Source organism: Rhinopithecus bieti, unplaced genomic scaffold, assembly GCF_001698545.2.
Source record: "Rhinopithecus bieti isolate Rb0 unplaced genomic scaffold, ASM169854v2 scaffold_41913, whole genome shotgun sequence".
In the NCBI taxonomy this organism is placed as follows: Eukaryota; Metazoa; Chordata; class Mammalia; order Primates; family Cercopithecidae; genus Rhinopithecus; species Rhinopithecus bieti.
The window spans coordinates 1,088,390-1,114,541 of record NW_016818964.1 but is presented as its reverse complement, the minus strand read 5'-3'; the positions used below and the strand labels follow the sequence as shown (position 1 = coordinate 1,114,541).

The following is a 26,152-nucleotide window of genomic DNA, read 5'->3' as shown; positions in this document are numbered from 1 at the left end:
CTTGCACCGGGTGCAGACTCAGATAAAAATATTTGATGCTTTAAATTACCCTATTTTGGGTATGTCTGTGTATGAACTTTTAAAGTCTATAATACATTTTTTGGAAAATCAATAGCATGTGCGAACACACACACACACACACACACACACACACACACACCACATACATACAGGTGAGAGTCCCCCACTGGTCTCACAACCCAAAGAGTCAAGAACATCATCATCTTAGGTAACCCTGGCAACAACAGCGGGCTATAGAGATTGACTTTTGCCTAACAGAGGAGGGGGAAGAAGGTGCTCTGGCAGGTTCCGTTTCAGCGTCTTGCCCAGAAGAACAGAACTGTGGTCTTCACCACCATGGTAAAAGTCAGACTTGCCCACCCATAGCCAAGGGGGCCCCAACCACCTTTCCAGGCCCATCACACATGGAATCTTCTCCCTGCCCCCACCCCAGATTCTTAGGGCTGCCACACACAACATGTCCTTTCCCACTCAGTGCATTTCTCCTATCTGCAATACGCTTCTCTGCATATGCTTGATTTCAGTGGTTAAAATCCTACGTATCCTTCAAGATCCAATTCAAATGCCACCTCTGTCAGGGAGTCCTCCCTACTCACTCTGCACAGCCAACTGTAACAGAACCTCGGCAGCTTTTTATATAGTACCCTGTGCTTTAAATACGCACATATTTCTCTTACTTTCTGTGTTAGTCCAGTCTGCATCACTATAAAGGAATACCTGAGGCTGGGTAATTTATAAAGAAAAGAGGTTTATTGGCAGGCTCGGTAGCTCACACCTGTAATTCCAGCACTTTGGGAGGCTGAGGCGGGCAGATCACAAGGTCAGGAGATCAAGACCATTCTTGCTAACATGGTGAAACCCCATCTCTACTAAAAATACAAAAAATTAGCCAGGTGTGGTGGCGGGCACCTGTAGTCCCAGCTACTTGGGAGGCTGAGGCAGGAGAATGGCATGAACCTGGGAGGTGGATCTTGCAGTGAGCTGAGATCGCACCACTGCACTCCAGCCTGGGTGACAGAGCGAGACTCCATCTCAAAAAAAAAGAGGTTTATTTTGGCTCATGGTTCTGCAGGCTGTATGAGAAGTATGGTGCCAGCATCTACTGGTGAGTTCTCAGGAAGCCTCCAATAATGGTGGAAGGGGAACGGGGAGCAAGTATGTCACATGGCAAGACAGAGCAAGAGGGAGAGAGCAGGGAGGTGCAAGGCTCTTTTAAACAACCAGATCTCATGTGAACTGAGAACTCACTCATTACTGTGAGGATGGCACCAAGTCATTCATGATGGATCTGCCCCCATGACCCAAACACCTCCCATCAGGCCCCACCTACAACACTCAGGATCACATTTCAACATGAGATTTGGAGGGGACGAACATCCACATCAAATCATTTTTCTTAGTAGATAAACTGGAAACTCCTAGGTGTTCAGGTGTTCAGTAAATAGATGGATTGATGGATGGAAGGATGGAAGGGTAGGTGCGTGGGTGGATGGATGGAAGGATGGATAAATGGATGGATAGAAGGGTGGGAGGGTTGATAGGTCGATGGGTGGATAGGTAGATGGATGGATGGATGAAGGGTAGGTTGGTTGGTGGGTGGGTTTGTGGGTGGGTGGGTGGGTGGATGGATGGAAGGGTGGGTGGGTGGATAGGTGGATGGGTGGATAAGTAGATGGATGGATGGATGGATGGTGAATAGAATGGATAGGTGGATGTCTGGATGATGATTAGGAGGATGGGTGAAGATAAATGAGAAGACATCCATTGTGAGAAGAATCCTTGAATATATTTTAGATGGATGCTCTGTCAAAAATGTCAAGAACAGAAAGAAGCAAGGATAATAAATGCTGTCACCAGGTGCCATCGGTAGAGAGATAAGTCCTTGCTTTGAACTGCTACGTCCCTAGAGAAATTTATATTATCAGTCTGTGACACTGACTGAGATTAAGGAAGCTGGGAACATGGAGGTTAGGGGAAAAGGTCCCTGGTGACTTCTTTCTTGACAGCTTGTTCCCTTTAGCCAGAGATCATCAGATTGTGAATTTCAGATGCAAAGCCCTTTATTTCTTCAGTCCGTGGAGGCGGATGAAGAAGCACACTTATTGACCCACAGAACAATTTAGCTCTGGGAAACTCTGGAGAAGGGGGAGGCTTCTCTGCTACTGTCGGGGTGCCCTCTGTCCACCCCTCTCTCCAGCTTGCCTTTCAGAAAACAGGTTTTCGCATCAGTCCCTGACACCCCGTGTTGAATGTCAGTCGGGAGGTAAGGTGGCATTTAGCATCTCTTAACTAGGGAATAAAAAGTTCTCAGCTTTGATAAAGATCCCAGAGTCAGGGGCAAAATGGAGGCCACCTTCTAGGAGAACCCCCCTTAGGGCAGCCCCTCGAGGATGGGCCCTACTCCCACCCCCCTCTACTGGAATCCTTGCTTCCCCACAGCTCCAGGCCTGTGTGCAGAGCCAGGCTCTGGGGCTCTCTCAGTCCCAGAAGGTGGGGATGCAAGCGCCATTACCCCATAGGATGTGGCCTGAGTGTGTGCCGTCACATCAAATACAGACAACAGACCTTGACCACAAACACGGCCTAGGCCATTTCTGCTAAAAAGAGAACCGACATTTCATTGCAGGCTCGTTCATTCCATTAAACATGTACTGGTTGAGATGGGGGCACCCCTGGGTATTACTGAGGTCAAATTGGGGCAGGGGGCCCTGCAGCCATGTTCAAAGCTTCTGACCATCAGCACTGTTTCTGCTTTGGAGGCAGCCCCTCCAACCCCTACCCCCGTGGAGAGGAGACATGCCAAGGCCACACAGAGGCCCTAATGGCAGAAAAGTGAGAGGAGAGGACACGGTTGTGGCTTCCAGATTCTTCTATAAATGCTGATGCCACACAAATAGTAAGGTCTTCCCACTGCCCTGTGGATGCCAGTGTGAGGGAAGGCCTCCCATGTACCCATCACTCCTCTCTTCTCCATCAAGGCCACGCTGGCAGGAGGGAGGGACTGGCTTCACTGTACTACACTGTGTGTGGGGAGAGGCACACAGCATCAGGGCTGCCCTCACCTGCACAGGGACGTGTTGGCTATCTCTGGGCAGCCTTGGGCAGGAAGACTGAGGCCTGGCAGAGAGCTCCCTCAGCCTGGCACCTGCTTCAACCTCCCTTGGTAGGGCCACCCCTCAGATTCCAACCCTGACAGGGGCAGGCTTCACAGACGACCTCTAAACAGCCAAGCCCCCCAACCCCAGCTGCCTGTGATAGCCTCAGCACCTCTACAGCTCCCACAGCCAATGGCCAGGCAGGCTCCACCTCACTGGCCCAGCCACCCTCGAGAGGCTACTCCAGCTCTCCAGGGCTCCCCACCTGAGAAACCCTCCCAGCTTACTGTCCACTTGGCAAGAAGCCATGGGTCCTGCCCCAAAGTGGGCTCCTAAAAGCAAATGTACTTTTTTCAAGACTAGGTTTTTCAAAATAAAACCACAGCAATAGCAAAAGAAAAGAAAACCATTTCCTTCCAGGTAGCTTGGTCAGGGTAACGAGCCAGCAGTCTCCTGGATGGGTCTTTGTTTCTCGTGAAAGTGCCTGCATGTTCCATGGGCCACTGCAGCTCCAATGGGCACTTCGATCCCCTGAACGCTATTATTCTAAGACACCAGCTTCTGCTGCCTGCTAGCTGGTAACTCGGAGAGCCGCTGTCAGAGCAAGCAGTGACCTTAAGAACATGGAGCTCTTTTCTCAGATGCGAAAATGAGGTCCAGAGAGAAGGGAGTGGCTTCCTAGAATAAAATCCTAAAATACTAGAGGAGACAGGACCCCAGATTCTCTAGCCCTACTGATGACCTACAACATGCAAGTCCCCACACCTCTTCCAAACCAGCAAAGGACAGTTCTGCCTAAGAAAAGACATGTTGGCAGCCATGGCTGATGCTGATGCTGACCCCCCACACACACACAGACCCCACCGACACACACACACACACAGGCCACCCTTATTTTCCTAGTTTCTCAGTGGTCCAGAGACCCGCATTCGGAACCCACTGGCGCCCCAGGGCTCCCCCAAGTCTGTACACCAAGCTATTCTCCATTCTTCCAACTGAGACACAGTATCCAGGGCTGGCCTCTCCTTCCCCCATCCTTTCTCCCTGACAAGTATCAGGAGCACAGCTGGGGAGGATAAAATTAGGTGAGTCGGGGTCAAGCAGGGTCCCTACTCAATTGCCTGGGTGGCCTCCTCTTTCCAGACTTGGAGAGGAGTGTGGTAGCCTTGTGGTGGGGGTCACCAGCTGCTGCAGAATAGAGTTGGGCTCCAAGCCCCCAAGCCCTGGGTCTCCTCCTACTTAGCCCCACCCTGTGATCTGGGTCACCTTGTAAACACCTCCAGAAATTCAGGGGCTCCAGGGACACAAAAGATAAGGCTGTGCAGCCTTCAATCAGTGTGTCATTGGCCTTAAGCATTTATTGAGTGCCAAGTGCGTGTAGGACACAAGGATATGGAACAAAAAGACCTGACCCCTTTCTTTGGAAGTTTGTAACTGAAGTAGGAAGTCATAATATTAAAGAGGTTTTGGCTTCTCTCAGATTGCTAGGCAAACATGCGGTTCATGTGAAACAGGCTATGAATATTCAAAAGGCAGGAATCTCTGTGAGCTGGCACGGATGGAAGGCTGCACGGAAGAGGTGAGCCCTGCGAAAAGGACAGAAAGAACCTCATGGGCAAAGGCACAAGACCACAGACAAGCTCTGCCTGTTGGGGAGGACAGAAGACACGAAGCTGTGCACTGGCTTCCAGCAGGGCTGGGCTGCGGTACGGAGGGCAGGACTCTCTTGAGGGACCTTTTAAATAGGACAGCATGTCACCTGAGGGCAATCAGGGGGCTACTGGGAGACACACTGCTTTCCCTGCCCGGCCTGAGAGTCCCTCTAGATTGATCGGCAACAAGCAAACCACCAGAAGGGCCCATTGTGGGGTAGGATGGAGGGGGAGATCCAGTTTGGTAAAGTCATTAAAGTTGTGATTTTCATTTTTGGCTCCAATCCTGGGGGAAAACATTCATGTTTCAGACACTCCTGGCGGGCAGGAGAAGTTCGACTTCCTGGTTCTCAGAATAAATGCTGGTTCAGGGCAGTGGTTGTATCAACAGGACATTCTGGAGTTGTCCATCAGAGCAGCACCAACCAATTACCCAATAACAAGATGATAACACCTGGCCCTCCACTCTCTTCTAAAGGTTACTCCCTAATAGGATCAGATAGCAGGGGGCCAATAGGAAGTTAAGAGGCCTTGGGCGTCATTTACCCCATGTTAAGGCTCTTTCTGAACATACAGATGCCCCCCACTCCCCTAGATGACCCAGGCCCCAAGGATGGGGTTCTGTGGGCAGACCCCTTTATACTTTTGCCCTTCTTCTGTCAATCTCTCCCCAGCCAAAATTTGTCTTCCGTTTCCTCAACCCCTGTTATCTGATAACAGTCACTTTGTAAAGCAACGTGTGTCATGTACTTCTGGGTTTTGAAGGGCGCACTCCCCGCCCCACAAGCCCCTCCACCACACTTTCCCACCACCCAAGCCTTTGCTCAGGCACTCCCCTCCTCCAAGCTGCCTCCCCTCTTCCTTGCTGCCCACCCAACTGTGCTCACTCATCACTACCTAGATGACACAGCTTGCCATGTCTTGCCATGACAGGTGGAATCTTCCAGGGGGTCACAGAGACAGAATTTGTGGCCATCTGTCACCCATTCTTTCCCTATCTCTACTCTGGCAAGGGACTGGGAGGCGACACAGACCACCTCAGACTCCTATCTCCACAGTGGAGCTCCAGGGAGGCCTAAGGGGATGGTGAAGGGTCTGGGTGTCCTCCTTCAAATATCATGCCTCTCTCTGCTTCCAGCTGAGATCAATTCCTGGTAGGTTTCCAGTTTTGATTTCTGTATCTCCTGGGTTAAAATGCAGGAGCCCTGTGGCATTTTAAGCTTTTCACACTTGCTGCTTCAGTGAAGATCACGGATCAGGGACCCAGGGCCAGGATAGAGGGGCACCAAGAGGGTAGGGGAGATGAGGAGGGCCTCAGGGATAAATGTGCTGTGACTCCTTCATCCCAAGGGGATCCTGCACCCCTAGACCCTTGCACTCCCTGCTGCTTCTCCGAGGATGTACTGGGGCTTCTTGGGGGATGGGGGCAGGAGTGCAGGCTTGAGCTGGTGAAGTGACCCTTTGCTCTTGTGCACCAGAGCCTCTGTTAGGATCTGGAAAGGGCTAGGTCTCCTAAGTGCCAGTCAGGACCTCCAGGAACATTAGCTCTTTGAATCCAGGAAGCCAAGGTCAAGGGACAGAGCTGGAGCTGCGAGCTCACACCCTGAATCCATCACTGGCCCTGCTCTAGGTGGGCCCCACCCAGAAGAGCCACCTGTCTCAACCTGGACTGGGTAAGGGGCTCCTCTTTTGGGCTCCAGCAGGACCCTTGCATTAGATCAGGCCAAGGCTCAGGAGACGTGAGTTACCACCACCTCCCCCAATACCAGGGAGCCCATTTCCCCTTTCTGAGTCTCTGGTTCCTCATTGTTGAATTAGGGGATTGATTAGGTCAGTGACAGCCACATTTTTTCCGGCAGTGGAATCCTTTTTCAAATGGAATCTTAAGCAGACCTTTAACATGGCAAAGATGTGAAAAGGTGACTGGTCTACTTGCCACGGTGGGGTTGCATGGGGGTGCCTGCTAGGTCTCTCCCTACCCCCTGAAAGTTACTAGCCTGAGTGGACTCTGAGAACCCACTCTCAGCAGACTACACACAGTTCGGCCTCTGTCCCTGAAGCACTGGACCCTGGGCAGACAGAGCCCCACCAGAGTCATCCTCCACTCCTCTCTCCCTCCAATCCACCAGCAAATCCTCTACCCTTCAAAGCCCTTCCAACCCAAAAGGTCCTCCAGAACAAAGCCATGTTTTTAGCAACAAACCAATATTCATATAGCGCTGGAATGTACCAAGCACAGTTCTAAGCAGGCCTGCATGGATGCGTTTCCCCTAAGCTGCCTGGGGGCAGCTGCTTAGCTATGAACTCAGCCAGTCCATGAAACAATTCTATGTGGTGTGTGTTGCTAGTACCCCCAGTTTACAGGTGAGGCAGGGACCGGGTCACTTGTCTAAGGTTACACAGTTGGCAAATGGAGGGATCATACCTAACAAATGATAATAATGGTGATAATTATGATTAAGAGTTTACCCTACAGGCTAATGCATTCAACTCTTTCTGTGCATTTAGTCCTCAAAACAACTCTAAGGGGTAGTTACTATTATTTATCATTTTATTGATAAGTGAACCGAGATACAGAGAGTTTAAATAACTGAGCCAGTAATGAACAAAAAAAGACAAGAGGAAGTGGGTCACACTAGATCATCTCTGGGGAAAATGAGAAGTCGGTGAGGTCAGCACCCCTGGCCCCTCACCTCCCCTTCCTCCCTGAGAAACTCCTCTCCGGCTTCACCCTGCCATCTTGGGTGTGGCAGATACTTGCAAGTGGGTGTGAGGGTGGTGGGTTCTTCCCCAACGAATTCCCAGTTCCTCCCACCGGACGGCATTTGTCTTTGCAGAGAAACCAGCATCCAGAATTTCAGGGCTGGCAGGACGGAGGGAGAAGAAGGGTAGACGTTCAGATCTAGATGAGCTTAAGGCCCCCTCCCAGTCTCTCCCAGCTGAGTGGGAGCCAGTCACCTCCAGCTGTCCCCCGGTTCAGGACTGCACAAGATCCGCCCAACTCTCCTGTTTCACAGAGCAGAGAACTGAGGGCCTGGGAGATGAGGTCACACCGCCAGGCCAGGGAGCGGCAGGGTGTCCATCAGAGAAGTAGGCCCGGGACTTTTAAACCAAAAAGCTGGGGATGGCTTCCCCAGACGCGCTCCTGGGCACCCAGAAATAGGCTTTCCCCGGGAATCCGCCTCCGACCTGGAGTCTCTACAACACCTGAAGCTTCTCAGGACGCCCTCTGAGCTAGGCAAGGCGAGAAGACTTTCTCTCAGAGCCCAGCCCCGAGCAATGCCCGAGCTCGCGAGGTGGGGCTGGGGGCGACAAGGAGGCGGAGCGGGGACTTAGCCACCAGGGACTCCTCTCCAAGTCAGTTCCCAAACCGTTCGGCGTCATGCATTCCACGCTGCGCCTTCTCCCTCGGGATCCCACAGCCCGCGCGCAGCCAGTGCACCCTGGACCCTACCCAAGCACCAGGCTCAGCCACGGCCGGTGCGAAGGTCACTGTCTATGGCCAGGACAGAGGGGCGGGGGAAAAGGGCCCAGTGGACCCTCGGTCCAGGAGGACCGGTCACTTGTTGGGCCGCGGGCGCCCAAAGTTGCGGGGGTCCGGGTCTCCGACCCCACGCCCGGCCGGGCTCCAGTGCCCGAGGGCGCGCGCTGGGACTCGCAGAGCAGCGGGTGCAGCAGGCTGGTGGGGCTGGGACAGCGAATTTGTTTGCAAAGTTCAGGCGGGGCAGAAGCCGGGGAGGGGGCCGCGTCCACGCGGGCAGCCCCGGCTCTGACAGGTAGAGACGCACTCCCTCGTAATCCGTCCACCAGCAGCCTAAAGTGTGCACTGGGTTCCCAGTGAAATGCCTGGCCTTGAAAGTTTAGCCGAGTCGTCGGATCCAGCGGAGTCACCAGGGCCGCCCCCTGCCCTGCAGAACCGGGATCTAGCCTCGGCCACAATGGGGGTTCCGTCTCAGCCCGACACCCCCGAGGTCCCGCGCCCGGAGGACTCTCGGGGACAAGAAGTGGAGTGGGGCGGCCAGGATGGGGCCGTGGAGATCGCAACGGAGGAGTGGGCGGCTGCCCGGACTTACCCCGTGGGGTCCCCGCGCGCGGGCGCCCCGGCGTGTCGGATCATGCCGCCAGCAGCTCCGGGACGGGGAACGGAGGAGCTCAGGCGCCGGGCCGCGCGGAACGCGGAGTCCCGGGCGCCCGCACGTCCCTGGCTCTGGCCCTCGGGAAGGGCCGGGCCGCAGCTGCCGCTGCGCTCTGGGGCGCTCGCTCCCTTCTACTTCCTGTATCGGAGCGAGCGGGGCTTTCAGGAAGAGGCTGGCCTTGGTGGTCAAGGGTTTTTTTTGTCAAAAAGGCCATTTCCGCAGCGGCTCCCCGGCCCAGAGCCCCCTGGGGCACACCGAGCCCGGCGGCCGCGGCCCCCCGGGCCGGCCCTGGGCGGGTGCCGGGCCCGGAGGCGCCCGCGCTGGCGCAGGCTTCGGTGCCGCCTCCCGCGGGCTGGGGCTGGGGCTGGGGCGCGGGAGGTCCGCGGGGCTTCGGAGAGGGAAACTTAGGGAAAAGTCTTCCACTTGGCGTGGGGCCGCGGGGAAAGGAAGACAGCCTCCGCTTGTGCTAGTGCCGACCGCGGGCCGGCAGGTGGGGAGGCCCAGAGCTGGCGGGGAGTTCGTCCCACACGGAGCCACAGCCTTGCCCAAGGGAGCCTGGAAATCGTTCAAGGGCAGCCTCAGACCAGAACCAGGGCGCCTCTTACACATTCCTGACAGACGTGCACGCGCCTCCTCTTGGATGCTTCCCATGACAAGAAGCTCACTCCTCAACAAGGCGGGTTGCTCATCCACCAAGCCTGGCATCTAATTCACCTGTGCCGGGTACCGCAGATGGAGAACACCGGACAGCTTACACAAATGGAAGACCCACAGCAACCCCAGGTGGGACTGTGAGGGCTCTCTTCTAAGTGCCTGGGTGCTCAAAAATGCCTCCCAAGCCCATTCTTTTCCCAGAGCATTTCCCAGAGTGACTGAGCAGGACTGGACCCTATTAGGTCACCTCAGTCTCATGTAGGATTTCTTTACCTGGCCACTATTGACATTTGGGGCCGGCTAATGCTTTGTTATTGGGGTTGCCTTCTGCACTGCAGGAGGTTGAACGCTATCCATGGCCTCCCCATGATCCATAAATACCCATAGCATCAGCCTCTCTCTGTAACGACCAGAAATGTCTCTAGATATCACAAGTGTCCTCTGGGAGCAAAATCTTCCAGATCTAATACCTTCATTTTAGAGATAAGGAAACTGAGGTCTAGAGAGTGGAGGTGACTTGCTCAAGGCCACATGGCAAATGAGGACCAGACAGGACTGAGCCCAGGGCTCTGGTGAAAAGATCCTCAGGCCTCTCTGCCCTGCTGCTCTCTCCTCACACCCTCCTCTCCCATCTTCCCTGGATTTCCACCAAATCAGCCTGCCAGAAGTTAGAAAGAAAAGAATCCACATCTGAGCATACACGAAAAGTCCAGCCTCCCCCGTGGGATGTAAAATGGTGCAGCCACTTAGGAAAAGAGTCTGGCAGTTACTCAAAAAGTTAAACATCAAATTAAGCATATGGCCCAGTAATTGCATTCCTAGTTATGTTGCCAAGAAAAATGAAAACGTGTTCATGCAAAAACTTATACATGAGTGTTCATAGTAGTATTGTTCATACTAGCCAAAAGATGTCATCAGTTGACAAATGTATAAACACAATGTGGTACATCCATACAGTGGAATATTATTAGGCCATGAAAAGGAATGAAGTACTGACACATGCTACACCATGCATAAACCTCAAAAACATTATGCTCATTGAAAAAAGCTGATCACGAAGGACCACATTCCATTTGTATGAAATGTCCAGTATAGGCAAGTCCAGAGAGACAGAAAGTACTCTAGTGGTTGTCAGAGGCTGGGGGAAGAGAAGACAATGAGGAATGACTGCTAAGAGTTATGGGGTGATGAAAATGTTCTAAAATTGATTGTAGTGATGGTTGCACAACTCTGGCTACAGTAAAAACCATTGAATTATATGCTGTAAGTGGGGGAATTGTACTGTATATAAATTATATTTCAATAAAGCTGTTATTTTTTTTAAGGGGGGAAAAAGTACAGCCTCCAGGAGGCCACCCTGACTGCTCCAGCTCACACCCCTTTCCTCTCTGCCCAGATTCCTACAGGTTCCCTTCGTTAGGTCATAACCACCCCCTACTGACTTTTCCTCTCCTTCAGAGGCTAAATTACTTCCTCTTGGATGGGAATGAGTCATCTTCTCCACCATCTCCCTCAACAGGGCTGTAACATGTTTCCAAGGGTTTCAAAGCCCTGTTTGAAAACATGGGCTTTGAGGACAGACCCATGTTCAACTCCGGCTTCTGGGTGGCCTTGAGCAAGTCTCTTCCCAAAGGCTCATCTTGCTCATCTATAAACAATGAGTACAAATGAGATGGACAAGAAGACCCCTGCCTCCAGGGCCCCATCGTTATTCCTTAGTTGTTTCTAAAACAAGTCTGCAGGCCACTCTCAGGCCTCCCTGGACCCCAGGGAAGCAGTCTATATAACTACTGCACCCAGAACAATCCTTCATCCCCTCCCAGGCTGATCTGAAAGGTTTCCTTCAGCTCCCTGGACCACTGCTGGGAAAAGCAGGACAAGTCTTTCAAAGCCTGGCTTCCATGGGCCTAGCCCCAATGCTCACCTGCTCTGAGAAGCCAGAATTCCTCAGGCGGACACCAGATGGGGCCCCACCGTGACCCTGTTGCTGATAAATGACCATAGTGGAGACCAAGAATCTGAGTAGTGGAGACCAAGAATCTGAGCAGCCTCTTTTGGTTGTGGCCCATGGTGCACCTTGGCCAAGCTTGCCCTCTGCTTTCTTCCTGGATTCTCTTTTCATTCCCAAGTCCTCATGCTCCGAATTCCTGACCAATAAAATGGTTGCTGTTTGGGATATTTTGTTTGGCAACAGTAGATCATCAGAAAACAGCTCCTCTTGCAAGGGTTTCATCTTCTGACCCCCAACAAGATTCTACGTGTCCATTCTCTCCATTTTAAAGATTTGGAGAAATCTTTAAAAGAGAGACAGACAGAGACAAGCTCTATTATTGCAAAATCAATTAGTGTCCTCAGGCCAGATGGTAATAAAACTGTCTGCCCTGACGGGGTAGGGTTGGGGTCAACTGGAAACCAGGCAAAAGGGACAGCCTCTTCTCTGTTCTCACCAACAGCTATCCAACAAGAATGAGGGCCTGAGCACCCAAGCCCTTACAATTTAAAAAATCTGGAATTTTTAACAGGAAAGTTTCCGATTTCTAAACTTTTTTTTTTTTTTTGAGACGGAGTTTTACTCTGTTGCCCAGGCTGGAATGCAATGGCACCATCTCAGCTCACTGCAACCTCTGCCTCCCAGGTTCAAGTGATTCTCCTGCCTCAGCCTCCCGAGTAGCTGGGATTACAGGCACCTGCCACCAGGCCCAGCTGATTTTTGTATTTTTAGTAGAGATGGGGCTTCCCTCTCTTGGCTAGGATGGTCTCAAACTCCTGACCTCAGGTGATCGACCCACCTCTGCCTCCCAAAGTGCTGGGATTATAGACATGAGCCACTGCGCCACTGTGCCTGGCCCCAATTTCTAAACATTATACTAAAGAAGCACCTCTGAGAGCCAAGTTGCCCCATGGGGGCTGGCCTGGCATCTGCCTGGATCTCTTGCCTCTTCCTGTTCTGAGATTCTGTGTGGCAGGAAGTGAATCTGACACAGGTACAGTAGGTGTGCCTTGTGGTCCCCACGGCTGGTCAGGGATTCCCCCAGTTCTGGAAGGGAGGGGGCCCAGACAGACATGCTGGGGGTCTCTCCTATGGGACGATAGAGACCTTCTTCAGCATGGCTCTCTGGGATTCTGCCTCATTGTCCCCCCCTCTGCAGGTCCCAGGCCTCTTTCCCTTCTCTACTGAGGGACCATCCTGCAGCTCCCAAGAGTACATGTTTCCACTGCAGCTGTGTAGAAACTGACCAGCACCTAAGCCCCAATTCCCAGTTCTCAGAAGGGGTAATGTCATGGACCCATCTTGGCTGTGAGGGGTGGGCAAACTCAGAGATAGGGTACTAAGTTGATGAGAAGACAAACAGCTTTCCAAACAGCCCCCAAACTATATTATTGGGGAAGCTTCTTGTCTGGTGTCCCGGCATCCCATTCCTCCTTGGCTAGCCCTACCCATCACTGGAGGCACGAACTGGAGGCTTCCAAGTTCTTTCTCAGGGAACTTTTCCCTGCCCAGACAACCAGCTGCATTTGCTCATGTGACTCCGGTTCTGTCCCTGAAGCCTGTCTCAACTGAAGTGCCCTATTAACCTGCCCACGTTACACATTGCTAGACACTGTAGGATTCTCATACTTCAATTGTAGTTAGCATGGGTGCAAGCTCCTTGGGGGCAGGGAATACATTTCTCACCCCCCTCCAATATCAACTAGAGGGTTCTGTAAACAGTAATAAACTCTTGCTGGCTAAATAAAAATGACTTGTAACTAAGGACAAAGGCTTCTCCATTTCTGAGTTTTGTTCCATTCTGATTGTTGCTCGATTGTGCTGTCAGAAGAGAAGCAGAAATCAGGGCCAACAATGTTCTTAATTCATACAGTCTACAAAGTTAGTGACACCACTGAGGCATTAGGAGGTCATGAAGTCCTGCTCTTGAGCAGTTTAGATGCTAGTGGGATGAATATGCCATAGGAAGACGCTCTTGGATATTAAGTGACAGAAAACCCTAACTCTAAGTGGACTGAATACATAGGAAATGGATTACCTCATTTAACTCAAAGCCTAGAGATAGGGTGGTATATTCATTATCTATTGCTGTGTAACAAATTAACCCCAACTTTCGTAGCTTACAATAACACACTTTTTTTTTTTTTTTTTTTTTTTTTTTTTTGAGACAGAATCTCACTCTTGCTTAGGCTGGAGTGCAGTGGTACAATCTCGGCTTACTGCAACCTCCACCTCCTGAATTCAAGCAATTCTCCTGCCTCAGTCTCCCAAGTATCTGGGACTACAGGTGTGTGTCATCACACCCAGCTAATTTTTGTATTTTCTAAGTAGAGATGAGGTTTCACCATGTTGGCCAGGCTGGTCTCGAACTCTTGACCTCAAGTGATCCTCCCATCTTGGCCTTCCAAAGTGCTGGGATTACAGGTGTAAGCCATGGCACCCGGCCTTAACACACATTTATTATCTCACAGTCTCTGTGAGTTAGGAGACTTGGCACATGTTGATGTTTGCCACTGCTTCAGGCTCTCTCACAGAACTGCAATCAAGTTGCTGGCAAGGGCTGGAGTCTCATCTGAATGCTCAGCTGGGGAAGGATCTGCTTCCAAACTCACATGGTTGTTGGAAGGATTCAGTTCCTTGAGGGCTGCTGGACTGAGGGCCTCAGTTCCTTGCTGGCTATTGTCTTGAAGCCACCCTCACCTCCTTGCCATGTGGAAATCTCCAACATGACCACTTCCTTCATGAAAGTGTGCAGACTGAGAAGGCAAAAGAGAGAGTGCAACATGCAAGTCTCAGTCTATATAACCATATCACAGACATGACATCCCAGTTCTGTTGGTTAGGAGTAAGTCACAGGTGCTGTCCACACTCAAGGGAAGGGGATTATCAAAGGCCTGAAGACCAGGAGGCAGGAATAATTGGCAGCCCTCTTAGGAGCTGCCTATACAACTGCCGGCTATAGGCAGGCTCCAGGTGCAAATCAATCAGAGACTTAATGTTGCCATCAATCACTCAGTGATTGATTTAGTCCCTCTTCTATTCTGACCCCTTCAGTGCTGACTTCATCCTAAGGCCAGTTCTCCTGTGGTTCCAAGATAACTTACAGTGACAACCAGGATCATGTTGCCTGGGTCCATCCTGTAGAAAGTCAGGAAAAGCCTCTCTCCTAAGCATGGAATAAAATTCCATATAGTGTGATTGGTCAACATAGGTCACATCCCCACCCCAGTCAATAAGAGAATGTCATGCAATGGTTAGGTTAATTAGGATCTATGCCTGGTCCTGGGGTAAGAGTAACCTTCTCAGATCATACTGTGGAGGAGTTGAAACCTGATCAAAATTAAGATTCTATTGGGAAGGATGAAAAAAATGGATATTGGCATTAGAATAGAACATTGCCCACTACATTCATGTAGAAATGAAAAAAAAAAAAAAAAATCAAGGCCACTGCGCATGAGGAAACTTTTGGGGTTGACTGATATCTTCATTATCTTGATCATGGTAATGGTTTTGTGGGTCTATACATAGATCAAGACTTAGTAGATTGTACACTTTAAACTTGGACAATTATCATGTGTCAATTATACTTCAAAGAAGCTGCTTTTTGAAAGTATGTCATGTCTTTAGTCATTATCTTGTGAAAAGCATAAAAAACTAAGAACATTTTCTTCCAGTTTTCAAAAACTATTGTCTTATTCTGCAGTGAAGTCATGCATGTTGTTGATGAATGAATGAAGTTCTGACTTATATCTTTGTTGTTTCCCTTTGATTGCACCCAGTTAGTATAAACAAAAATGTCTGCATTTACAGCATTAATGTTATTCATCAATTGCAACCATAGGTTGGTTAGAGATACAAGAGTATGGCAAAAATCAGTGAAAGCATTCTATGAAAACCAGTTGGCTATGTGGAATTTATAGTAAAGAGTATTACATATTTTATTATTTAAAAAAAGAGGCCATGAGTTATAGAGATAATTTAAGTTGCTCTGATAATACTGTTCATAAACGTTCGGCATAAGAGAGTCATTTTTCATGGTTTTCTTTGCTTCCTCCCATTCTGTGAAGGACAGTCAGGGAGGCCTGAAGGAGGGAGGAAGTGGCCCTTGAATGGTCAAGTTGTGAATGTGCAAAGGAAAAGTTCTTGAAGGAAATTAAAGTGCCACTTCAGGGAACACATGAATGATAAGAAAGGAAAACAGCCTTATTGCTGAGTTGGAAAAAGTTTGAGTGGTCTGGATAGAAGATCAAAGCAACCATAACAATCCCTTCAGCCAAAGCCTAGTCCAGAGCAAGGTCTTCACTCTCTTCTATTCTCTGAAGCCTGAGAGAGGCAAGGAAGCTGCAGAAGAGAAGTTTGAAGCTAGCAGACGTTAGTTCATGAGGTTTAAGAAAAGAAATCATCTCTGTAACATAAAAGTACAAGGTGTGCAGATCACCAAGGGGTATTTAAAAAAAAAAAACAAATAAATACAAAATAAAGTACAAAGGAAGGAGCATGTGCTGATATAGAAGTTGCAGCAAGTTATCCAGAAGATCTAGCTGAGATCACTGAGGAAGTCAGCTACACTAAACAACAGGTTTTCAGTGGAGACACAACAGCTTTCTAGTGGAAGAAAATACTATCTAGGACTTTCATAGCTGGAGAGGAGAAGTCAATGCCTGGTTTCAAAGCTTCAGAGGACAGGCTGAACTCTCTTGTTAAGGGCTAATGCAACTGGTGACTTTAAGTTGAAGCCAATGCTCATTTGCCATTTTAAAAATCCTCAGACTCTTAAGAATTATGCTAAATCAACTCTTCCTAGAAATGAAATAACACTTCATTATTTCTGTAAATGAAATAACAAGGCTTGAATGACAGCACATCTGGTTTACTGAAAATTTAAACCCACTGTTGAGACCTACTGCAGAGAAAAAAAAGATTCTTCTCCTCAAAATATGACTGCTCATTGACAATGCACCTGATCACCTATGAGCTCTGATGAAGATATACAAGGAGATTAACGTTGTTTTCATGCCTGCTAACACCAACATTCATTCTGCAGCCCATGGACCAAGGAGTAATTTAGACTTTCAAGTCTTATAATTTAAGAAATACATTTCCTAAGGCTATAGCTGCCACATATAGTGATTCCTCTGATGGATCTGGGCAAAGTAAATTGAAAACCTTCTGGAAAGGACTCACCATTCTAGATGCCATTAAGAACATTTGTGATTTATGGGAGAAGGTCAAAATATCAATACTAACAGGAGTGTGAAAGAAGTTGATTCCAACTCTCGTAGATGACTTTGAGGGGTTCAAGACTTCAGTGGAGGAAGTCATTGCAGATGTGGTGGGAATAGCAAGAGAACTAGAATTACATGGGCATCCTGAAGATGTGACCGAATTGCTGCAATCTCATAAAACGAATGGATGAGGAGTTGCTTCTTATGGATGAGCAAAGAAAGTAGTTTCTTGAGATAGAATCTACTCCTGGTGAAGACACCGTGAACATTGTTGAAATGACAACAAAAGATTTATAATATTCCATAAACTTAGTTGATAAAGCAGCAGCTGGGTTTGAGAGAATGAACTCTAATTTTGACACAAGTTCTATGGTGGGTAAAATGCTATCAAGCAGCATTGCACGCTACAGAGAAATCTTTTATGAAAGGAAGAGTCATTCGATGCAGCAAACGTTATTCTGGTCTAATTTTAGGAAATTGCCATAGTCTTTAGCAACCACCACCCTGATCTGTCAGCAGCCATCACATCAAGGTAAGACCCTCTACCAGCAAAAAGACTCAGATGATCGTCAGCATTTTTTAGCAATAAAGCATATTGCATACCTTAATTATAAGGTATGCACATTTGTTTCTCATAATAGATACACTGCTATTGCACACTTAATAGACTACAGTATAGACATAACTTTTATATGTACTGGGAAACCAAAAAAAAAATACATATAACTTGCACAATGAAGTGATATTCGCTGTATTGAAGTGGTCTGGAAGTGAACACCAATGAACCTGCAATGTCTCCGAGGTATGCCTGTGCTGCCTAGGAAAGCTTAAGTGCCTACCATTGACAGGTGCTGCAGTTCCTAATCATTGTTAATCCTACTTGCCTGCCTTTTGCTTGGAGGACCAGGACTGCCTGTGACACTTCCTTGTATAGTGTGCTTAGCAAAAGAGATGTTCCATAACTACTTGGGGGTAAGGATGTGATTTGTTTTTATTTCACTTCTCCTTTTTGGGGATATTTACTTCCTCTGAAAATCAAATGTGTTCTCAAGTGTTCTTCAGTGTAATAAACCCGGGTGATTTATTTGAAATCATGGTTTGGCAACAAGCCAGTTTGATGGGAAATCTGATCCCACACTGGTCTTCTCAGCCACAGTCCCAGCCTGGGCTTCTGCTGTCATCCCAGGTGAGAGTCTGCAGACAGGTGTGGACTCAGCAGGAGGCTTCTGGGACTTCAGCTAAGAACATTCCCAAAGCGGGACTCACTTTCTTAAAGAGCTGTTGAGGTTGGCTGGGTGCCGGGACGGGGCAGGGAGGGGCAGAAGCTCTGGCTGCTTTGGAACCACACAGCCCAGGTTCCTGTCTCAGCCCCACTGTTGCTGGCTGTGTGATCTTGGGCAAGTTTCTTCTTACCCTCTCTGGGCCCAAGTTTTCTCTTCTGGAAGATAGGTAGAGGTATACCTACCCTAAGCTGCTTGTGAGGATTATATGGAAAGTGGCTAACAGTGTCTGTCACATTGTAAGTTCACGACACATGTCAGTTTCCCTTTATTGATTTATTTTTTATTTTTTCCTTTATTGATTTTTATAAGAGTAGAACAGATGTCTAGTTTGGTGGGCTCTTCAATGACTTCTGCCTGGTGCCCTGCCCCTGACAGAGGTGCCAAGAGGTGTGTTCGGGGAAGTTTGGGTTCAATTCAGCTGCCATTAATTAGTGAAGCTTGGACAAGGTGATGTTGAGGACCAAATAGGGAGACTCAATGTCCCCACCTCCCAAGGGTCTCGTTGACAGAAGCTGCAGATTCTGACATGCAGCGTGTGGTCCACATGGGTGACCTTGGCCTATGGGAAGATGTGCTATGAAATGTGTGGGACCCAGTGCAAAATAAAAACCCCCTCCTGAAAAAAAAGTACAGATTTCAAGAATTACAGATTGCAACAGCAGAGCATTAAGCCTAGCACAGGACGCTTCTAAGTGTGGGCCCCCTCTAAGCACAAGCTCTGTGCAACTGCATGAGTCACATCCCCAAGAAGCCAGCCCTGGCCTGGGGTGACAGATTATTTTAGTTTGCCCCAGCCTCAGGGGTTTCCGGGGACCCAAGAAGTTCAGTCCCAGCTTGGTCACAGTCCAGCGGCTGCACTGTGCCAGCTCAGCCTCCAGTGACTCACTGGACCTACAGACCTCTCTGCCACATCCAGCTCTCTGACCCAGAAGGCCCAAGTCAGCCCCTGCTTGCAGGTCAGCAGCCCCACACATGGGGAACTGGCTCCCTGCATGCCTGGCAATGCTGCCCTCCCTTGGACTCTGTGGGCCAGCCCAGCTGGCTTTGACCACCATGCCCAGCGCCCAAGGGGGAGCATGGCAAGAGCTCTAGGCCCCCCTTTGTTTCCCACAGCTTTTCTCTCACACACTCTTCCTTCCACAGCCAAAATCCCAGAGAAGGCAGTTTGAGAGCCTCCCATCCCATCTCCTCTTCCATCCCCAAGCTCCAGGGCTGAGCCTCAAGGTGGGCGGCCATCTCTCACATTGCAGGAGAAATCTTCATCCCAGGCACCCAGGCTTGAGGCACTCACCAGGCTCCAGAATCCCCTCCACACCCAAACCCAGTGATCAAACTTTAAGAGGTCCAGATCATGCTCTCCTTTGCCCTGGGGAGACCAGCCTTCTGGAGAGAAGGCAGCAAGGGAACGAGAGTGGAAGCTTTGAGGGGAGCAGTTCCTCTTTGTCGCACGGTGTCTGCATTCTGCCTGCCATCATAGCGGCCATGCATAGGTGTTGGCTAAGTTGGAGGCACCAGGCCAGGCAACAGGAATGCATTATTCATATAACGGGCTTTGCAGGAAGTTCACCATCCTAGTTTTGCAGAGGATGAGATGAGGGTCTCTGAGAGGTCAAATCACGCATCCCAAATCCCAAAGACTTCCCAGATGCCACGATCCAAATGGGATTCATCATCTCCCATGCCCCAAACCTGCTCCTCCCCTGGGCTTCCCTGTCAGAGGGCTGGGAACTTTGCTCTCCTCCTCTCTCCCTCTTCTCTCGATAATCAGTTCCCAAATCCTGTGGGTGACGGTACCTCCACATGCACCTACAAGTCACCCTGCAAACACTGAACACCTACCCTGAGATGACCTCTCCTCTCTGCAAATGGCCTCACCTCATTTCTGGGCTTCTGGCTCCTGGCTGATGACTGTTATTCTGGTCTTGTTACCATTTCCTCATCCCAGCCATTCTCCACACTGAATCGGGTGGCCCTTCAGAAATTGGAATCCAAAGCAGCCACTGCTCTGGGAAGCTGCCTTCAGTGGCTCCCTACTGGCTGCCCCTCATGGCCCTCCCACACTCAGATGCACCCTCACCTGCATCTCTCTCTTCCCGCTCTCACTCCTGGGCCCTGTGCTATGTCTTGTGGGTGATTTAACAATCACCATAAATTTAGTGGCTTAAAACATCACACATTTATAATCTTACAGTTCAGAAGGTCAAAAATCCAAAAATGAGTTTCCCTGGGCTAAAATCAAGGTGTCAGCAGGGGTGCTTTCCTTCTGGAGACTTGGGGAGACCATTTCCTGCCTTTCCCAGCTTCTAGAAGCTTCCTGCATTCCTTGGCTCATGGACCCCACATTATTCTGACCTCTGCTTCCATCAGCTCATCTCCTCTCTCTGACCCTCCTGGCCACCTCTTATGAGCACAGTGTGATGACCTCGAACCCACCCATATAACCCAAAATTATCTCCCCATCTCGACATCCCTCACTTAATCACACCTGCAAATTCCCCTCTGTCATGTAAGAAAGCATAATCACAGCTTATGAGGATTAGGATGTGGACATCTCTGGGGCGCATTATTCAGCCCACTGTAGCCCCCATGAGGTTTCCGGTTTGAGCTACTTGGAATTCTTTCATAATCTCTATATCGTACTTTTTCCTGGTTATTCATTGCCTCCTTTTAAATCACAAAATGTTTGCTGTGATTTAAATGTATGTCTGTGTGCATGACTCCCCTTCATCCCCCTTGACACCCTTCATTCTTATTGGCTTGAGTCCATGTCTTCCTCGATTGCTGAGATGATTGGGTGCCCATTCTCTGGGCTCCTGCAGCCCCGCTGAGTTCACCTCCTCCCAGAATTGAGGGACACTTAGCTCCCTCCATCTCTGCAGCCAGCAGTTGGCATGACACTTGGCACAGAGTAGGCCCTCAGTACATGTTTGTTGAATGAATCAATGTGTGAAAAAGTACCTTTGTGCTGCTTCTAGGTTTCAAAGACCAGTATGAGAGATGAGTTTAGATATCCTCAGATTGGTACCCATGTTTGGTGGGGGCCACAGGTGAGAATATTTCAGACTGAGCTTGTTCAAGAACATTCCAAATGAATGATTACCAAATAATAATAGAAGCAAGCTTACAAACAAAAGATCATAAAAACCAGAGGCAGGTGATTCATTCTGGCCTGGGGGTCTGGGAAGGCCTTGAAGGAAGTATGGGCTCTACTCTGCAGGACAGAGGACTGGAGAAGCTATTTCAAGTAGAGGGAGAGGGAGTAGTAGGAGGATAGGCACAGAGTCATGCAAGATAAAGAGGGAGAAGGGACATTCCTGGGTGATGATGTTAGCAATATGAGACAGGTCACCTCAGGTCATCCACTGAGGCCATTGGAAGTCAACAAATGTTTCTGTGTCTGTGTATTTTCAAGTCCAGAGATGACTCCAGTGGACAGCCAGGATGGAAAACTGCTGGTCAGGAGAAAGAGGCTCCAGGTTGGAATGCAGGGAAACACTTTCATTTAAGGAGCAGGTGGAGGAGAAGCCAGGTGAGGAGATGGAGAAATGATGAAGCGAAGGAGGCGAAGGAGGTGGTATGTGCCTGTAGTCCCAACTACTCAAGAGGCTGAGATGGGAGGATCACTTGAGCCGGGAGGTCAAGGCTGCAGTGAGCTATGATCATGCCACTGCATTCCAGCCTGGGTGATAGAACAAGAACCTATCACAAAAAAAAAAAAAAAAAAAAAAAAAAAAAGGAAGCAGAAGCAGAGGAGAATCAGAAGAGAGAATGTGTTTATTTGGGAGGACACTATCTACAGTGCTAAAACCTGCAGAATGACCGAGGAGAGCAAAAGCCCGGGGTTATCATGATCTGACATTCAAGGCAGAGGACAGGATGTTCAGACCTCACAGGCAGTGAGCGGAGACTGAGTCGTGGGAGAGAGTCCATTGGTGGGGACAGAGAGAGGTCAGAATCCACTCCCATGTCTCCTCCCCACTCTACCACTTTGCTCTTCCTGGTGGACACCAGCAAGCAAATGCAGGTGACAGAAGCCTGGGAGAGGCCTGCTTCTGGAACCAGAGGGCCAGCAGACCACCTGCACCAGGACCTGTGTGAACTTGCAATTGCCTGGAGCAACTTTTAGGAAACATCAAAAACAACCTGAGAGAGCCGGTGTGGTAGCCCAGGCATGTTGTCCCCGGTCCTTGGGAGGCTGAGACAGGAGGATCCCTCGAACCCAGGAGTTCAATTCTAGCCTGGGCAACACAGCAAGACCCTGTCTCTGAAACAAACAAACAAACAGAAAATCCAAACCAAAAAACAAAGAAACCAAGCTGACAGAGACTGAGCTGTGGCTGTGAAGGCAGCTGAGGGGACGAGCTCCCAGGTAGATCAGATTCAGCTGAACTCCTGCTCCCTCGTCTGTTCCAGGCAGCCCTGGGCAATGGAAGGGGCTGTGGCTTCTCAGGCTGGTTCTCACAGTCACTAGCCTAGAGACCCCTTTGTAAATGGGGAATGACACCCATTCTGTTTCATTGGCTTTGTAAGCGATGAAGTGCCAGATAGCAAGGGGGACACTGGGATGCCCAGAGCCTTGAGTACAAGGCCTACAGAACCCACAAAGCCCACTCACTGGAATGACTAGGATAGGGTCCTTCCTACTTCATAATTGACTTCCTACCTCATAGATGAATTGGAATGAGTTAAAATGAAAAGGGTTTCTAGCCCATCTAAAGTAGAACTTCTTGAACTATCTGTGGGCAAGATTCAAACAATATTTTAAAACAATTTTAGTCCATTGTGGATGGATATTTTTGTAATGCAATATAAAGAAATAACTAGAAAGATGCAATAAAAAAACAGATTCCAACAAAATTACTCATCACATTTCCATCAATGTTTATATTCTCTCTTGATTTCTATACTCATCTTGCTGCAGACTGATGAGAAGCCCCACGTGTGAGCAAGCTTGGGTGTGAGTAGGGTTGATCTATCTTCTCACTGTTCAGTGTCAACCGGTTGCATGGATATCACCTGGGAACGGGCTAGGACTCTAGCCTCTTGGGCCTCATCCCATTTCTGCTGAACCAGAACCTGCTTTTTTGACAAGATACCCAACTGATTCATGTGCATGTTAAAGTTTGTGGTGACACTCATGGCAGCTAGGACTCAGGAATGTTTTGCAGAATGAAGGAATTAACCAAAACCTCTACTCCCGAACCTCAATTTCCCGTGACATAAGAACCGGTAACATCGACCTTCTTTCTGATGAGCAGGACCAACTATGTAATTTGCAGAGCCCACTGCAAAAGGAAAAGGTGGGGCTCCTTTAAAAAAATCATTGAGGGTTTCTAAGGTGGTGCAACCAAGCTGGGTCCTTCCAATGTGGGGCCATATGTGACTGCACAGGTCCCACCCTAGGAAGCTGCTGAGGTTCGACCGAGTCATTCTGGACCCACTCATGCAAGCCAAGGTAAGTGATGAGAATTCTGCTGTTTCGGTCTATTACCGACCATTGTCATTAAAAAGCTCCGCCCCTTATCCTTTTTGAAGTTTTTTCTTAATATGCAAATAGAAATGGTTTCGAATGGCTGTTATTCCACTGTATAGAATTCTTTCAAAAATACAAACAGGTGTGTGTCTATTAAAACGTGACTAGAAGCTCTATTTAGGGAAAGATAACTTGTGCTCATTTATTTTATTGATAGTGTACAGATTGTGATATATTGCATTACAATACTGACTGCTAGATTTCTTAGAAAGGTTTACTTTAGATTTACTGTAGATTTTTTTCTTCACAATAAAAATAAACTCATGCCAGTGTTCAGTAACCAATAATATCAATTCATTCAAATTTAATGACAGTTTTATTAAACTAAGAATCTCATGTCATAGAGCATTCACAGTGCAGGAGGTCACAGTTATTGAAAAAATAAATAGGGGGATAAATATACTCATTATTTACAACTTTTCAACTCGATGATCCTGCTTTGCCCGTTAGAGAGAGAATGAACAAAGATGGTGGTGTTCAGCTCAGCGTGCCAGAACGATCCTGGGCGGACTCGAACAACGTGTGAACAGCCCCAGAAGTTCTTGGTTTTAGTTGTTTTTAAGGAGGTTCTTTCAGGACACAAGAGTCCTCTGATTCCATCTACCTGCTATTTGGTAGGTTCCCTCAGAAACCATGCCCAGCCTGCATCCCCATGGGCATTGTGGATCCGCCTGGCCTCTCCTGACTCGGCCCCTTCCTTAGCAACTCCTGCATCTACCCATGGGTCTGGCTGCATCTGGCTGACAGCCTTTTTCCTCTCTAGGTAATCAAAGCTCTCTTTGTGCTCAGACACCAGCAACTGGTGGCGGCTGCTGGGCAGGAGACACAGGCAGAGGCGCCCTGCCAGGGAGTGTGTATTCTGAAATGGAGACTTAGCCTCACAGACCAGCAACCCCCACTGTGGAGCTCCCCAAGAGTTGGCCACAGTGGCTCAGCCACAGTTCTGTCCGCAGGGTCTGAAGGTCCCCCAGGTCCAAGCCTCGAGCAGGAAGCTCAAGGAAGCAGACAGTGTGGTCATGGGGTCTGCAGCTTAGAGGGCAGGGATGAAAGGTGAGGGTGGAGATGCCCAGTGGCCAGAAAAAACTCACAAGAACAACTTATTTGGAAAAACAGAGCTGCCTTGTTTGCACTGCAGTCATTTCAGGAGGGGGAAAGTTCTCTCTTCTTCCATTGAAAGAGGACTGCGTGTCTGTCCTGAACGGACTTGAGAAATTCTGTGTAGAGAATTCTGGAGTGACCGCAAAGAAGGCTCTGTTGTTTGGGACATTCCCTTTAGGCACAAAGGCAGATCACACCAAACCACGCATCTAGAAACCAAAAGCTGCACATTCCCTCTCTTGATAGCTTAAAACATTTGTTTTCCATTGATGGAGTGATGAGGGTACTGACTCCTTGCAGGATTAAGAATTTTATTGGCCTGGTCCATGGACAAGTCCCAACCAACATATCGCATAAGAAGCAACTGCTTGGGCCAGGTGCAGTGGCTCACGCTTGTAATCCAGCACTTTGGGAGGTCAAGGCAGGAGGATCACTTGAGGCCAGGAGTTCAAGACCTACCTGGGCAACACAGCGAGATCCTGTCTCTAAAAAAAAAAATGAAAACAAATTAGCTGGGTGTAGTGGCATGTGCCTATAGTCCTACCTACTTTTCAGGCCAAGGCAGGAGGATCACTTGAGCCTAGGAGTTTGAGGCTTTCGTGAGCTGTGATCGAGCCACTGCACTCCAGCCTGGGCAACAGAGTGAGACCCTGTCTCAAAAAGAAAAAAAAAAAGCAACTGTTTGAATTCTAGCAACAGTGGGAATAGGTGTGGCTTAAGCCGGCATTTGTCACTGGAGTTATAACTAAGGAACAGCCAGTTCTCAGACCTGTAAATCCAAGGGATAGAAAAGCCACACAGCCAAGGGCTTGACTTTCCCACAGGCACAGTGTGGATTTTCAGCTCTCAGAGATGCCGCCTGTGGCCCTCAAATCCTGGTACCAGGGTATCCCAGCAGCAGACATGTTCCTAGACTTGATGAAAGTATATTGTCAGCCTTGTTCAGAAGCGGGAGGAAGATTCACAACTTTGACAGCTGGACACTGACACCGTGAGACTGAATAAAGAGCCTTAGAAACATGCAGGGGAAAGACGAGCCGTGCCTCTGGCAGTGTGTGCTTGGGAATGTTTCAGGATTTAACAGAGACAATGGCACCTGGGAGCCATTTGTCATTGAAAAGTTAGGAGTTTTAAAACCCCCATCAAATAACCAAAGCCCTAAAACCTCTCAGCTGGCTTCCCTGGAAAGATAGCTCCACCCTGGTCACAGAATGGGAGGGAAGTGCCTCTTCTCTTGATTCTGGACGAGCACCCATTTCTTTGCATTGGGAGCACAGTGACAGGCTGGACATCCTCTCATTAGCTACCCAGCCTAAAGCTGAGCACAAAACTAGTGTCCCAATTTAGTTTTCTTTATCAACAAACAAACACAGCAACCTAAATCAAAATGCTTTTTTTTTGGCCAGTCGCGGTGGTTCACGCCTGTATTCTCAGCACTCTGGGAGGCCGAGACAGGTGGATCACT

The 26,152-nt window shown here is 49.0% G+C and overlaps 1 protein-coding gene across 2 annotated transcripts in view; it reads right to left on the bottom strand.

Moving 5' to 3' along the window:
- Positions 1–9,126, bottom strand: part of RIN3 (Ras and Rab interactor 3) — a 185,185-nt gene extending 176,059 nt beyond the window's left edge. The window contains exon 1 of one of the 2 annotated variants that reach the window (XM_017857929.1): positions 8,842–9,126. In XM_017857929.1, the coding sequence (XP_017713418.1) occupies positions 8,842–8,885 (44 nt within the window). In that variant the 5' untranslated portion in view covers positions 8,886–9,126. The remainder of the gene's footprint in view (positions 1–8,841) is intronic. The other variant, XM_017857930.1, reaches the window with a different exon arrangement.
- Between the last annotated feature and the right edge of the window lie 17,026 nt (positions 9,127–26,152).